General features: G+C 37.0%; 1 protein-coding gene across 4 annotated transcripts in view; it reads right to left on the bottom strand.

Moving 5' to 3' along the window:
• Positions 1 to 15,144, bottom strand: part of Gls (glutaminase) — a 73,893-nt gene extending 58,749 nt beyond the window's left edge. For 2 of the 4 annotated variants that reach the window (XM_074071293.1, XM_074071292.1), the window contains exons 1-3: positions 14,475 to 15,024; positions 1,004 to 1,100; positions 527 to 648 (exon numbers count right to left, since the gene is read on the bottom strand). In XM_074071293.1, the coding sequence (XP_073927394.1) occupies positions 527 to 648; positions 1,004 to 1,100; positions 14,475 to 14,881 (626 nt within the window). In that variant the 5' untranslated portion in view covers positions 14,882 to 15,024. Of the gene's footprint in view, positions 1 to 526; positions 649 to 1,003; positions 1,101 to 14,474 lie in introns of all 4 variants that reach the window. The other 2 variants (XM_074071291.1, XM_074071289.1) reach the window with 2 other exon arrangements.
• Between the last annotated feature and the right edge of the window lie 570 nt (positions 15,145 to 15,714).

The following is a 15,714-nucleotide window of genomic DNA, read 5'->3' as shown; positions in this document are numbered from 1 at the left end:
TTCTCCTTCAACCAAATCAAGGCTTTAAACTCTAAAATTGTCTTTAGTTCTTAACTGTTTTAAAAGAAATGAAAATAGCCAAAAGCCTATGCATTAATATGGCTGAAGAAAGAAGAGAAACAGACAATGCAAATTCGTAAACTTAAGGAATAAAGGACTGCCTGAAGCACTCTTATTTTATGTCATCAGAATCACCTTGTGGGAAAGAAATAGCTGAGAAAGCCTGCAAGACATGCAGATAGAAGACAGCACATCCAAACTGGATGCAATCTCCAGGTAAAATAAATTGGAAATATCCACCCCTAAGTTTCTTTATAAGAGATGTAAACAAAGTATACTTTTAACCCACTGTATATAAAAAACCTTAATGTATACCATCATTGTTCTTCAAACAAATGGATGCCTTTAAATCCCTTTTTTTCAGTTACATAGGAAGCACTGGCCTTCGAAGATGCAATTTTGTTTAAAAAGCGAAATCATCATAAGCATAGCAAATCACCATTAAAGGTTTGGCAGAAATTTTTACTTTTTAAAAAGATCTTTGTCTAGCATGACACCATCTGACGTTGTTTGAAGAGTTAATCTTAACATATCCATACACTCTTTCAACCTGGGATCAGACGTTCGCAATCCTGTAGATTTGAGTGCCTGTTTTTAAAAAAATAAAAGTCTGTAAATATATAGTGCAAATAATGTATATGCTTATTCCAAATACAAGTTTTATTCCTGTATATAAAAATGTCTACTCAAGACTTGATCATGTATGTGGCATCTGTGTCACTATTACCCAATTTCTGGACAAGTTTCTCTTTGTTTCTTTCATTTTCTTTCACTGATTACCTTGAAATGAGCATGATAGAAATTTGAAAACATAGTAAGAGAAACAGTATAAATCAGAATCTACATGTCAGATGAGCTTTACGACTACATTTCAGTAATATTGCATTACTGATTTAGTATTACTAACTTAAAAAAGTTGAAATAGAAAAACATAAAAACTTACTGTAATAAATTTATGAACAGGTATTTTTTCTTGTCCTTCTGCAATTGTATAGAACAGCAAATCTTCCAAGCTAGGTAACAGACCCTGTTTTATTTTACTAAAGGGAAAGGAAAAAATACAAAATTAATCTTTGTGTGAACATTCTAAAGCATTTTAACTAAGACCACTATATTAAATAATTGAATCAGACTATAGCTGAGTTGATCTATTCATCAAGACTGTAGTTATAATGAACACTGATAGACCAAAATCAAATCATTACCACTAGAAACCACACTGGAAACAAGTGAAATATACATAGGTATTTTTAAATCCCAGGTTTTGAAATCTCAATTACCAACTCTAGTGTGCTAATACCTAGCTATCTACTATGGTGATACTGCATCATGAAAGTCCAATGCAATCAATCAGTACTAATTATGGAGTTCTGTAGAGTCATTACTTTGTTTTTATTTTTTTCCAACATGATTACTATCTTTATATACTATTTAAATAGTGAACCTGACTGTAAAATTTGAGAGAGAGCAGTTAAGATCAAGCATACCCATTTTTGAATCCTGGGTATAATCTAGGTATGTAGCATTAGGTAAATCAAATAACCTTTCTATAACTCAGTTTTGTCATCTGAGAAAGGGGGCTATAGTATCCACCTTGAAAGGTTGAGAGGATCAACCTTAATAAATTCAGTATCTCTAGAACACTGCCTGGCAGAGTTAAGTATGCAACAGATGAAGTTATAGGTATTTCTAAAGCAATCGAAGTTTACATAACCAGATCAAATTCCACAAATCATAAAGACTATTAAAACAAAAATTCTAGCTAGGCGCCGGTGGCTCATGTGGGAGGCAGAGATCAGGAGGATCATAGTTCAAAGTCAGCTGGGGCAAATAGTTTGCAAGACCCTATCATGAAAAAGCCCTTCACAAAAAAAAAAAAAAGGGGGGGGGGCGGGGGGGAGGAGCTGGTAGAGTGGCTCAAGGTGAATTCAAGCCCCAGTACCACTGAGGGTAAAAAAATTCTACCATAAAAAACACTAAAGTTTTAATTAATTAAACTAGTATAACAATAATATCCTAAGATTAACAACTTTTCAGTGGTAAAAGAAAAGCTTGCAAGTAAACAAATTATAACGAACCTACCCAATGTCTTTCTTTGGCTCAGAAACTGAATACATTTCATTATTCTGAACACCAATGATTATCATAAATACAACAGTAATATTGTATAGGCCTAAAACAGACCAATCCCCGTCCCTACCTACCACGACTTATTGAAATGTCTGAGGAGGGTTGGGGATGCACTTCAGTGCTTGAGCACTTGCCTAGCATGTGCAAGGCTCTAGGTTTGATCCCTAGCACCATTAAAAAGAAAAGAATAGAAAAAAAAAATGTCTGAGGAAAACGTGTTTATATATGTACTTATGTGAGTGTATAAAATACTAAGGAAAGGATTTTACCTATACTTCAGGAAAAATAATATGAGAGAGGTAGGGAATACTAATTTTCTTAAATTTAGAACTTAGTAGTCAATTCTAAATCAGTCATAAGTATAATGGCAACTTTCATACAGAAATTATATACATTACTTTTGTTTAAAAGAAACTGACACACAGCATAAGTCTGTTTAAAATTATGCTTCTGTAGTATTAAAAAGAGCTTTCCTAGACATTACTTAAGGATTATATAGTAATTTCATATGTTAGTAAGACTGAATTATTTAATTCCTAATATAATTACTTTGCAAAATACAATTAGTGATCTCTGTATTTCTATCTAAAAGACAATAGAATATAGAATTAATTCACAAAGCATGTACATTTATACATATAAAATTTCACCTAAAAGGAACATTGACATTAATATTTTTCGTTTTCAAAATTATTACACCCAATTTTGATTTTTAAAATCAATCTTAAAATATATGAATTTCACATCAATTTTTTTGAAATTAAGGCAGAAAGAGGATTATCAATTTAAAATTTAATGACATGTCTGAACTATTCTCTGAAACAATTTTTGCTTTTAGACATCAAAAATGTATCTGTGATATTTTATTAATAGCTGAAATTTATTGATCACTTGTGTTCTAAATACTATACTAAGTGTTTTAGATGCATTCTAATTTAATCCTCTAATGATCTTATGGCAGATATAGTAATCATATAAAACATGATATATTTCCTGGTAAATTGAACTCAACAAAATCATTGAAAGAAAAAAAAGAATATCTCTATTTCACAGGTGAGGAAACAAAATTCAGAGAGGTTAAGAAACTTCCTAAGGTTGCACAGTAGCAGAAATGAATTTGGAATCCCTGTTCCTTTGAATCCAGAGTCCAAATTATTTATCACTATACTCTGGTGGTTCTCTAACTTACTACCTAGTTATTAAGTTATAAGCTAAAATAAGTTTTCTATGTCTTATGCTGATCTAATACATTAAACTGAGTTCAATAATACTGATGACCTAATATTTAAAGAAAAATTGAACCAGCTGTCAAAACACCAGTGGATAATAACATCCCAATTATTTACAGAAAGTGGTTTGTCAGATAAACTTCAGATAGAAGTAGTTTATCATTTTAAAAAACTGCAGAATAAGCTTTCTGCATGTTTATCACAGCAGTAAATGGTATTTGCTTTGTCTAAAAGCTATGTAAATAACAAAATATACACATCTTTAGCCTATGGTACATGGTGCAAAAAAATTAAAATGACCATGTTATTGCCATAGCTAGCAAAAAGGGTAAATATTTACTTTTGGAACAGAGACTAATTTTTACCCATAAAAGAGAATTTAAGCCTTGTCTAACACATATGCTCACAAAATAAATTATCAACACTGATAAAAAGAAACTACTACATATCTCATCATTTAAAAGCTGAGACTCATCTGAAAATGACTTAGTAAACAGAATTCAAATAGTCTTCTCAAACTGCAAAATGTAGAAATTACACCAAAGATCTTTTTTCTCCCCTAAATTGTCTTTGTCTTCACAATCATATATTTTGCTATTAAAATTCAGAAGCTAAAAACTCAGTTTCAAAAACTACAGAGTAATTAACAAATCTCAGAAGTAAGTTTTAATGTCAAAAATAGATTATAGCAGGCTTTCAAATCGTACAATATTAATAATTACTGATAGAGCTGAAGAGTGGTTCAAGCAGTACAGTGCCTGCCTAGCAAGTGTGAAGCCCTAAGTACCACAAAAAAAAAAAATCAATAATCTCCAGACTCCGATTGCATTTTAACATTTTAACATGAAATGGTTATGACACTCAGCAACGAAAATAGGATATACACATAAGCAAATTCAAGGAAAAATCTATTTTACAACTTTTTATTCCTCCAACTTTCATTCTTTTTTCCCTCTCTAATTTCATTACAATATTATTCCTTCTTTTACCCATTCCTTCCTCTACATTAAGCCTTACAAAAAAAGGCTGGGATATTATTCACCAATAGAGTACCTGCCTAGCATGTGGAGCAGGGGCAGCATTTTTTACAAAAATGAGACATGGATATAATGAGAAATTACAAAAAAAGGAGCTAAGAGATTCAGTCACTGAACTATGCCTTCACTGTGGGCTAAAAAAGGAAGGCTTTCCCCTAATACTTATTTTAGTTTTGCAAAGATTCACCTTTGAAATGTCTTGCTGAACCAGCCATTTTCTTTAAGAGAAAATTTTAAAACAAATTCCTCCTTTTAGTTTCTGTTGTTGCTTCATTTAAAATGTGTTTATCTATGAGTCATTTTTCCTCATATTTTTCTGAAAAAACATTTGTGTCAATCATATAATTATATGAAATAGTATCTTAAATTATAATGAATTTATTTGGTTTCTGTGTTCTTTTTGCTCTGTCATCACTCCTAATATCTCCATATTTTTTAACTAGCAATTTATCAAAAAAAAGATAAAAGCTGTTTTTTTAGAACAGATGGTATTTGAGCTAAACCTTAAAGATGAGTAGAAGGTGCACGCTTGGCAACAGAATGGGATTTCTGGCAAAGGGAACATACTAAAGGGATGCAGGGAGGTATTCCCTGGTTGTTTACAAAAACTAGCAGCTAAAGCACAAGATCTGTGAATTAAAGAACTTGCTTCTTCCACCTATAAGCTATTATAACGCCTCATTTTCAGAGATGAAAATCAACCAATAAATGAGGAGACCTTCTATTCATTAGAAGTATAAATTCAGGGCCAACTTCTGAAATGTGCAAACAGGCAATGTTTTCACTCTATCAACCAACCAATCAGCTTCTCAATACCAAAGGACAATGCAGACCACTCAGTCTGGCCTTCAGTTCTCTATAATTAAGTTTTGCTCTCTATATCCCTAACTTCTTATAATTCCCAAATATAACTGGTTACTTATGGTAAGTCTTGCTTTTTTTAAAAACCTACCGTGCCTTCTGTGTAGAAGCTGCCTTTCCCTAGACTTTTAATGTAGTAGTGATCACCGCAGTTGTTTCATGAGACTTTTTGTCCAGATTCTGTACTCTTTTTAGCACTCACTTACAGACATCACTAAGTTTTGCACTTTTCTTATGTGCCAATCATTGTGGATATAAAGATGAATAAAATAAGGTTGCTGTCTAGAAGACTACAGTAATATGGCAAGTACTAGGGTAGAAATTAATAAAAGTATTAGAAAGTACAGATGAAACATTTGATTTTGGTTTGACGAAGATGGGGGAAATCAAGAATCTTTCTCATTTAAAACTAGAAGCAATTCTGCAAGCTCACTCCATCAGTTCAAAATCTAATAGGTAAAAAACTGTCAGTGAAAGAAGGAAAATGAAGTAATTCAAAAACATTAGTTTTCAATTATAACAAAAAAATGAGATCTACTACTAAGAATACAAAAAAAAGTGATCTTTTTATTTGTATATTCATTTGAAAATTATGGGTCTTAGATGGCAAATATCCATCAACATCCAGCAAATGAGCAGAATAAACCTGCCAGGTTGAAAGTTGAATGAATGTGTGACAAGGTGACAAATTCTTCTTATGAGCCAAGTCATTTTGCTCTAGGGCTAATTATTGGTGGAATTTTAAAATAAAACATCTTTTTAACCCCTTATTGTTTCCTTAAAAAAAAAAAAAAAAGACTTTCACTTTGTCATCTTACCTAAGGTGGGTTAATTCACCTCAATTTACAGATAAAGGCACAGTCTCATCAAAGTCAAGCAACCTGTTACCAGTGTCACACAACTAACTCACTAAGTAAATAGTCAGACCAGAAGTAATCCTCGAAAACTGGCCCTTTGTTTCTAATCCTAGACGCCATCTATGTGTACACTGACTTGTGCTCAGTTGTTAGCACTCTATTTTAGGAGGAATACTTGCAGTTTATTAAGAATAATGAAAGACGAGGTTGCATACCTACCAAAGAATTTCTAAGCCAAATGCAAGTAAGGGACATACTTATGTTAGATGACTAAATTTTTGTTCTGCCTTACTGAAACTGCAATCAGTACAAAGCAAGAGATTACTTTAAATAAAGGCTGCTGTTTTCATTGGACTTTAATGAAGAAATTTCTTTAAAAATAGGACACAGTAAATAAAAAGCACAAAAGCCAGCTTTACACAAGGAAGTGGTCTGGAGGACCATATCAGTTACAGCAATTTGTACGTATGTGTCCAACATCAGATGTTTAACCAGGAGACAGTCTACCTGTGTCCAGTGGGAAGACTAGGACCTGGACATATCGCATCCATAATGCACAACTCTGTTAGTCTTTGCAACAACAAAATCTGTCAGCCAAGTATCTCTAAATAACACATTCAATTTCGAAAAATACAAATACAGTGTGAATTCTGTCACTGTAAACACTTACCACTACAAATGACTTGTTCAAAAAAACTAAAAAGCAGACTTCACCTATACATAAGGAAAAATGAAACAGCTATGAAAATGAAATGGGTTGCCCCCTATAGCAGTGAACTCTTGTCAAGGAAGTAGTCAAGTAGAGCTGAGTAACACCCTATATAGTATATAACAGAAGATAGTGGAAAAAAAAAAATGTTGAAAAATTTTTAGATTTAAGTATGAATCTAAAAATGCAATAAATTCAATAAAGAACTTATTAAATAATAGTAAAAAAAAAGTCCTACTCCTATATGAAACTCGTTAGATAATTACTATCTTTCAATAGTTTATAAAAATATGTAAGATGACATGGAATTAAGTATTCTTTAAAGTCACTTCCATTTGGGTGCCAGTGGCTCACGCCTGTAATCCTAGCTACTCAGGAGGCAGAGATCAGGAGGATCACAATTCAAAGCCAGCCTGGGAAAATAAAAATAGTCCGTGAGATCCTTTCTGAAAAACCCTTCACAAAAATATGGCTGGTGGAGTGGCTAAGGTGAAGACCTTGAGTTCAAGCCCCACTGCAAAAATAAATAAATAAATAAAGTCACTTCCCATTCTAATTGTTTCTGAGTTGCTAAAAATAGATGTCCTAAATTCTACAATAAAGTAAGATCATAAGCTTAACTCACTCAGGACTTCTGTACTTTTATTTTACACAGAAGTGTAATCATCTGGGTTTTTAACACAGCTTAGGGATGTATTTAATGCTGCTGAACTGTACACTTACGAATGGTTCAAATGATAAATTTTTATTATGTACAGAAGTTTAAAAGTGAGGAGGATTGTTAAAGTGAAGACAAGAGGACAGGAACAAGATGCAGCAACTGATATAAGATACAAAAATCTACGTAAAAAGAAACTCACTCAAAAGCAGAAAAAAATCGGGCTACAAAAGATCCCCTTACAACTAAATATGCAGGGGTAAACAAACTACAGCAGGGACCTTTTTGTAAATGAAGTTTCACTGAAAGACAGTCACATTCATTTACCTATTGTTTGCGGCTGCTTTGTATCACAGGTGACCTGAGTAACTCTAAGAGACCAGAAAAAACTGAGAATGTTTTACAGAAAAAGTTTACCAACACTTGTCTTAAAGCATCACTGTATTGTAGCATAGTAAATACTTCCTCATAATAAAGGTAAGTTGAACAAGAAATGTTAAACTCTACTCATTTTAATGTTTTAATATGACATAGAAATATGGAACATTTCCTAAAGAGACACCAAGAATAGATTAGAATATTAAAAGTTTGATGTGTAAGAATAGTGACTATGACTGGATAATGATAAATAGGACCTATACAAATCCACCCATATTCTTCTTATACAATTTTTTCAATGTAAAAATTTTTAGATAATCTTTATACAACCAGAAGCAGGATTATTAGGGTAGGAGACTAGGCAACAGAGTTCAAAATTTAATAGATGAGGTTTCCCTGGTTTTAGATGTTTTCTACTGTTTTAGAAGTTTCCCACACAAAATGGGAAATCTTAAAAGTAAACATAAAGAGGCAGGAAAAACAATGCCTATTCTCATAAACCACAACTGCTAATGTTTTTGTCTTATTTCCTTCTATTACTTTCTGGAAGCTTTTTTTTTTTAACCTTAAGATCAACTGATACCATACTTCATAGAAAATTTTGTATTCTGTTAGCCTAATATTTCCTTTACTTATATCCCTAAAATGTTCCTCTATACATCTGAAATGGCTGAATAAGAGAATTTTCATTATGGATATGCCATAATTTATTTAACCATTCCACTGATGTTGAACACAAATTTTCCACTATTTTTCTCAAATATATGGAACACTGCACCAAAAATGTTAGGGAATAAATCTACCTACAGTTCAGCTTATTTTGTTAGCCTAGATTCCTGAAGAGGTATGAATAATTTATGAGCTCTTCATACAACTTAAAAATTGTTCCTCAGAAAGTTTGTACTCATTTTTAGCAACTCCTACGGATAAATCAAAGGAAGTACCTGTCAGTCAAAATAAGACAAGTTTAAAATCTTTAGAAGCCTACAGAAATTGGTAGACAAAAATGTACTTCCAAATCCTAAGAGCTATCAACTTTTTATTCATTATGCAAAATCCACAGTTGTATGTGTTGAAAGTAGTGCTTCCACTGCAAACATTTCTTCAGAAATCGGTAAGCAATAATAAATGTCATGTACTTCCCAAAGGAAGCCAAGACACATTAACATTCTACTTCACTTTGTTGTAAAAAGTCAGAGAATTGCCAAGCACCGTTATCAGTCATAGGCACTGTTTCATAACCAAAGCAATTTTATACCTGAGTAGATTCCAGGGGAAAATTGTAGTAACTCTCTACCTGAAAGCTGTGTACAAAACTGAGAGATACCAATAATTAGTAACTATTTTTACAAATATATTTGTTTCCTCATCGTTCTTAAACATTCTCCTACTAGCAAAAGACTTAAAAGATGAAAGATACATGTAACTCTAAAACATAACCCTGACTTATTATAGGATTTAAGATTATTGGGGCTCCTTTAAGAATGGAAATCCTACTATTTGACTTTCAGTTTCTATAGTCGGAATTGTTCTTTACTTCAAATATCACAAGAATATAGTATAGCCTTTTGCTGATACCTTTCAAATAACTATCAAAACACAAAGAAACCTACAGTGGCTTCAGAAAATTTCTCTTCAAGGTGATATTTACCTTTTTTTCAGACTAAAACAGGGTCCTCTTCCCTTTTTTGCCTATATATCACTGTGTCATAAAAGGTTAATTCTATCTGGTAATCACTTCCTGAGTTAGCTGATTTTGAGGAAGAAAGACTTCTCTATACAACAAAGTCTGAAAACAAGAAGCTAAAACTCAGAGACTAAACTTCAGGATCTAACTTTTGTTCTTTCAATGAACTTCATCTAAATATTAATATACATTTTTTTGTTGATTACAGATCATGTACATGTTTACCAATTGCTGGTTTAAACTCATTGATGACCATGACCTAGAGAAAAATTTTAATATTAAAAAACTACAAATAAAAAATGGGATGATTAAGAAGTCCACAGGAAAATTGGATGTACTTTTGATCTTTAAGAGTATTATAAATGTTTATTTTTAGAAGTGAAATTTAAATGCAATACAAATGGATCAAAAAAGCATTTAAAATCCACTTCAAAAGACAGTCTGTCTTTCAGTTCCAAAATGTATTATCTACATCTGCCAAATACCATTTCAACTTCTTATCAGTACTGTTCTATTGACCCTATGCAATGTTTGCTGAAATGCCTAAGTATTATAAAATTATACTTTAAAATTCAATTCTCACAGTACACAAAGTAACAATTTTTTTTACCTTCATTTCCCATTTATTAAGAACCATGAATTACCAAAACATAACACCATAGTGTCTTTAGCTAGGTGAAATCATTTTTGCTTATATTTTTATATTTAAATGTTTTAAATTATACTTGCATAATTAAAAATATGCATTTTAAATGTCTTCATGCAGATATGTAAACATACAATTTCTATATAATGGGTATGCAGTTTTTTAACAGATATTACCAAACTGCCTTACAAAATAGCTAAACTAACCTATACTTCTACCAGTCACACAAGAGGTCCTATTTCCCACCTCTTTTGGATCACTTGATTTAACATCTGTGAATCTAACAAAGAGGAAAAATGATCTCCTTGCTATTTTAAGGGAATAAATATTCTTAATTTGCCCCTGTATAAATTACATATTCCGTAAGGAGTATATACTGATATTTTTCCAGCCTAATCCCTCTCTGTTATATACCTCTTTTCCTTTTCTGGCAGTACTGGGGGCCAAGCTTGCTAGGCAGGCACTCACCACTTGAGCCACAGACCCAGTCCACCTCTTTTCTAACTAAAAAACAAAATGTCCAAACAAAAGGTGTTCTTTCACATCCCTCCCTCTGGCCCTTTCCTAGGATTCTTCACTAAGATAGGACAGGCACTTCTGGGCTTTACAGAAATTATGCATGTAGTGCTTGAGAAAATATAAATCAGATTAAAATGTCCATATTAGGCAAGCATCAACATGAAAGTTAATCAAAACTCTTAAATGCCAAAATAATTTGTGACTATGATATAAGATTCATTCCAATCTGTTCTTGAACTCGCTATGTTGCCCAGGCTGACCTCAAACTCACAGATCCTTCTGCCCCAAATGCCAGAATTATAAGCATGTGTCACCATTCCTGGCCGGGCATGATATTTTAAATTAAAACTCTAAAATTAATCTAACAGTATGAAAAATAGATTGAATTAGTAAAAAAGATGGATAGAGAGGTACAGATTTTAAATTTGAAGTCATCAGATATGTGGGAAATCATCAGATTGTTGAAGTCATCATGATGAAATTGGATCCATAATAAAATTTGGATTAAGAGCTTAAGTATTACCTACACACAAATGAGGGTCAAAGCCAAAAGAACAGATATGCTGTCGAGAAGGTAGATGGGTGGGAAAGATGCAGTGAGGAAACCCAAAAAGAACTGGGAAAGCAGGTAGAACAACTTTTAAAAAAATGAAGAGAGCCAAGCAAACTTGGTCTTTTATTAAAATGACAAAATAAGTAGTAGCAACAAAATTAATAAGTTACTACTACAGGGAAATCAGAGCAAAAATTATATACAATTCATATATTATATATATTTCTACATGATTTTTACATATTAGTCATATTATACATTTTTATATGATCTTTAGATGGTAGTCATTTTTAGATGTATATGATTTTCAGACTGAAGGCATGTGAAGGAAATGACATGCTAAGATGATACTGATTTGATGAGTTCCACTGCTTTTTTGGAAAACAGAGATAATTGGGTAACATGCTTATATTCCAACTCCTTCTACAACCTAAGGTAAGATTTTTTAAAAGTGTGTGTATATATATAAAGTCAGAACTAAAGAAAGAAAAGTAAATATCCCAACCACAGGAGCAAATGAAATTGCTGTGGTTAAGCATTAAAGTTGCTCTGACCTTATTTACCAGCAAAGTAAGAAGGTAAATAGTATAAATCACATCATAGTTTTATATAGGACAGATGTACAATTTGTCAAGAGGATCTGTTTTCTATAAACTAAAAATAAAACATTCTCATATTAAATTCAAAAGCCAATGCTCTTGACAGGTTTTATAATAAATGAGGCAATTTTATTCTCATTTAGTGAGCAAACGGTTATATACCTTTTAACACATACCAACCATTATTCTAAGCCTTTTACAAAATGGTAACTCATTTAGTTTTCACATGGCTATTCCTTTTTGTAATGCTCTATAAAGTCTGTCAGAGTCCCGATTGAGTGCTGGCATTTCAGGTGGACTGCTGACTGAAGATGACCTATGCTTTGGAAGCTGAGCATTAGGAAGGGTAACAGGATCAAATGGAAGCCAAACTCCCAGAACAAAAGAAACGTGTTTCATGTGAAGACAAAAATGGAAGGAGTCAAAGGAGGAAAATGCTTGGGAACCAGATCATTGAAGAAAGAGAAATTTCAACCAAATTAAAATGTTTTCTTTTTCACTTCATGTTATATGTAAATCAAAGACAGCTGGGCTTCACTCTTGTAACAAATCCTTGATTGAAAGCTCTCAGGATGATCTAATATCAGAGTTGCTCCTGTCTACCTATCATCCAAATTTTGGTACACACACGACCCATAAGCTTCTCATTCCAACTAATGAAAACAAGGTTATCCTATTGGCACTTAAACTCCCAGGGCATTTGTGAAAACCTTTTTGAGGAATTCCCTCCCTAGACTGTTTTTCTTTTCTTGTTTTGGACGAGGAGTAAGATGGGACATTAGCCAAAATAATGTTCCAAAGTTATTGCTATGAGATGACTTCTTATTAAAAAGACAACAGATGGGCTGCTGGAGTGGCTCAACTGGTAAAAGTGCCTGCCTAGCAAGTATGAGACCCCAAATTCAAACCTCAGTGCCACCAAAAAAAAAAAAAAAAAAAAATCAAGAAGAAAAAGACACCAGAAACTTTTGGAAAACAAGTAAATCACAAAAGTTTAATCTCTTATCTGACAGTAAGAGAAAAAATGGCCTTAGAGCCACTGAAAAGACAAACAGAACCAAACTCTTATTTTTAACAGAAAGCACTTCCCATCCTGCAGCCTTTAAGGATAACTTTTAAGTGGTAGTAAGTGCACTTTGCAATTCTGTGAACTCTGGGCACACCTATTTAAACTCTTATTACATGCCTGGTAAAGCAGATGATGTTAAAGTGAGTCCCTGATGAAATTAAGTATACACATTCTAGTCACTAAAATATTAGGGAGAGGTGCAAATGTAATGAAAGTCTAGCTAAAAATTAAAAACAATGGAATGGATTTGAACCCTCTAAACATTAATAACAGTGCCCATAGTCATAAGTCTACTTTGTGGTACAAAATCATTATTACAGAATACCACAAATTATGTCCATTATCAGGTGTTTTTTTTTTTTTTTCTTAATATTTTTCAGTACGGGAAAACTGTAATTAGGAACGTTTTAGGAAGGTCACAACTTCAATTACAGGAAACATCAAGAAGGTCTGAGTTTAACAGTAATTATACTTTCAGTTTGATTTAAGGTACTCTAGGGCTGGAAATAGAACAAAAGGCAAAAAACAAGACATACTGTGTCAGTATAAAGTCATAAAAACAGTAGGATATAAAGAAAGCAGACAAGTAAATGTTTACCTAGATTGGGAAAACAGGTTTGCCCATACACAGGGCAAAAGTATTCAAAGACCACTTCTCATTTCAGAAAGACCAATTATGTACTGAGACTAAATTACTGTGCTATACACCTATAGGATGAGTCAACATCCTATCATAAATAAGTCACAAGGCCTACTTGACTCAAGATTCTCACTGTTCAGTGTTTTAATGTCACATTTTAATTTGGGCTGTTTTTTATATTGGAAGACACCAAGCAGGCCAAAGCTGCTCCCGATGCAAACAGGTGGTCTGTGCTGCGTGCCTCATCTTCTAGGCCACATGACCCTGTTCCTGCTAATCTCATTTCTGAAACATTATTTCCGGTGCCCCAGATGGCTCTCGACACCTTACAAGTATTAATCACCCTGTGCCACATCTGGCGTCCAGGGGGATAATGGCAGGGACGAGGGGAGGCAGGCAGAGCTGAAACTTGGGCCCGGGAGGGTACGAGCTCTGCAGAACGCCCGAGTCCTAAATGTCACCGGCAGAAGATGTGCGTGTGCGTGTGTCATCGCACACCAAGGGCCGGGCGCGGCAGCTGCGGGCCGGTGCGCCAAGCACGCGGCGCGGGCGTTGCCGGGGCCTCCCGGGTCGGGCAGGGAGCGGGTATCAGGCATCCGAGTCCCCGGAGGGGGTCCCGTGCCGGAGGGGTGGGGGGGGAGGTGGGAGCCCGGCGGAGGGGCGCGGGCGGGCGGGCGGGCGGGGCCTAATCACGTGGCGCAGACGATGCAGGCCGCCTGGCATGGCTTTCTTTCTCTTCCGCGAACCTGGGCTCCCATCCCGTCCTCCCCCCCCACCCGCCAACCTCCCCGGGCCCCGGCCCTGAGTGGATCCGGGCCTCCCCGGCCTCGCCGGACACTCACTTTTCGCCTGCGGCCACCAGCTCTTTGCCCTCGCTGTTGGCGAACGCGTCTGTCTCCCCGGGACTGTCCTTGGGACCGGGCGCCGGCGGGGCTGCAGGAGGCGACGCCCCGGGCTGCGGCTGCGTGTTCCCCTTCCCCAGCTCCTGCAAGATCTCCGAGGGCGAGCTGGACAGGCCACCCGCGAGGGGCCCCGCCGGCCGGCCGCCCCCGCCCCACCACGGGTGGAGTCGCGCGGCGCCCGCGGGGCCCGTGGCCGGCCGGCCGCCGCCGCCGCCGCCGCCGCCGCCGCCCCGGGGGCGCCGGCACAGGGTGACGAGGGGCTGCGCCCGCCTTAGGGCCGCACTGACAGCGGCGGGCGGCCGCAGGAGCAGGTCCCGCAGTATCGCCGAGCTTCGCAGCCGCATCATGCCGCCGGGTCGGTCGGCGCCCGCAGGGCAGGAGAGGATGCTCCGAGCGTGGGCGGCCGCTTTCCTCTGGGAATGCGGTCTCCGACGGGACAGTGAGAGGACAGAAGACGAAAGGTCGGCGACAGTGGGTGTGGTTCCCGCTACGGTTCCCGCAGCTGCGCCGCCGCCGCCGCCGCCGCTGCTGCTGCTGCTGCTCCAGACGTTGTCGCTCCAGTAGCTGCTGCTCACACCGCCGAGGGCACCGCACTGAGGCTGACGCTCAGGGGAGGACTGAAGACATTCCGCGCTCACCCACCCGGGGGCGGGACCATGCCGGGGCTTGCCCCCTTCGCCCGCTCCTATTGGCTCAGAGCCTCGACCTCTCTTGTGATTGGCGGTAGAAGCAGTCAAATTTCTCTCCGCGCCGGGTGCGCAGAGTCGGGCGGGGTGAGGGGTCAAACTGACGTGTGTGGCTTGGGGAGCCAGGCCCCACTGCAGAGTACCCTGGCCTCCCGCCGCCGCAGGCCGTCCTAGCCTGGTACTGTGGGATCAGGGTTTCGCATTTATGAAGCGGGTTTGGCTCCAGAACTCTGAGGCCTCGAGCTGTGGGGAAGACCAGTGGGCACGAGCTCCTGCAAGGCAAGGGCTGGGCACTGAGTGAGCTGGCTGGGCTGGGCTGGCATCGGGCCGGGCGGTAGGAGTTCGGCCTGTCCAGCCCCACAGCCGACCCCCGCGCCCGCCCCGGGCTGTCTGATCGCGTCATGTGACGACTCCTCCCGGGGGCCCCCGTCCCACAAAGGCGGCCTGGACTAGCTCCATCCTTCTCCTAAATTTGCTTGAAACTTTCCATGGCT

The sequence above is a fragment of the Castor canadensis genome, chromosome 4 (genome assembly GCF_047511655.1).
Source record: "Castor canadensis chromosome 4, mCasCan1.hap1v2, whole genome shotgun sequence".
NCBI classification, from domain to species: Eukaryota; Metazoa; Chordata; class Mammalia; order Rodentia; family Castoridae; genus Castor; species Castor canadensis.
This window is presented reverse-complemented; position numbering and strand designations above follow the sequence as displayed.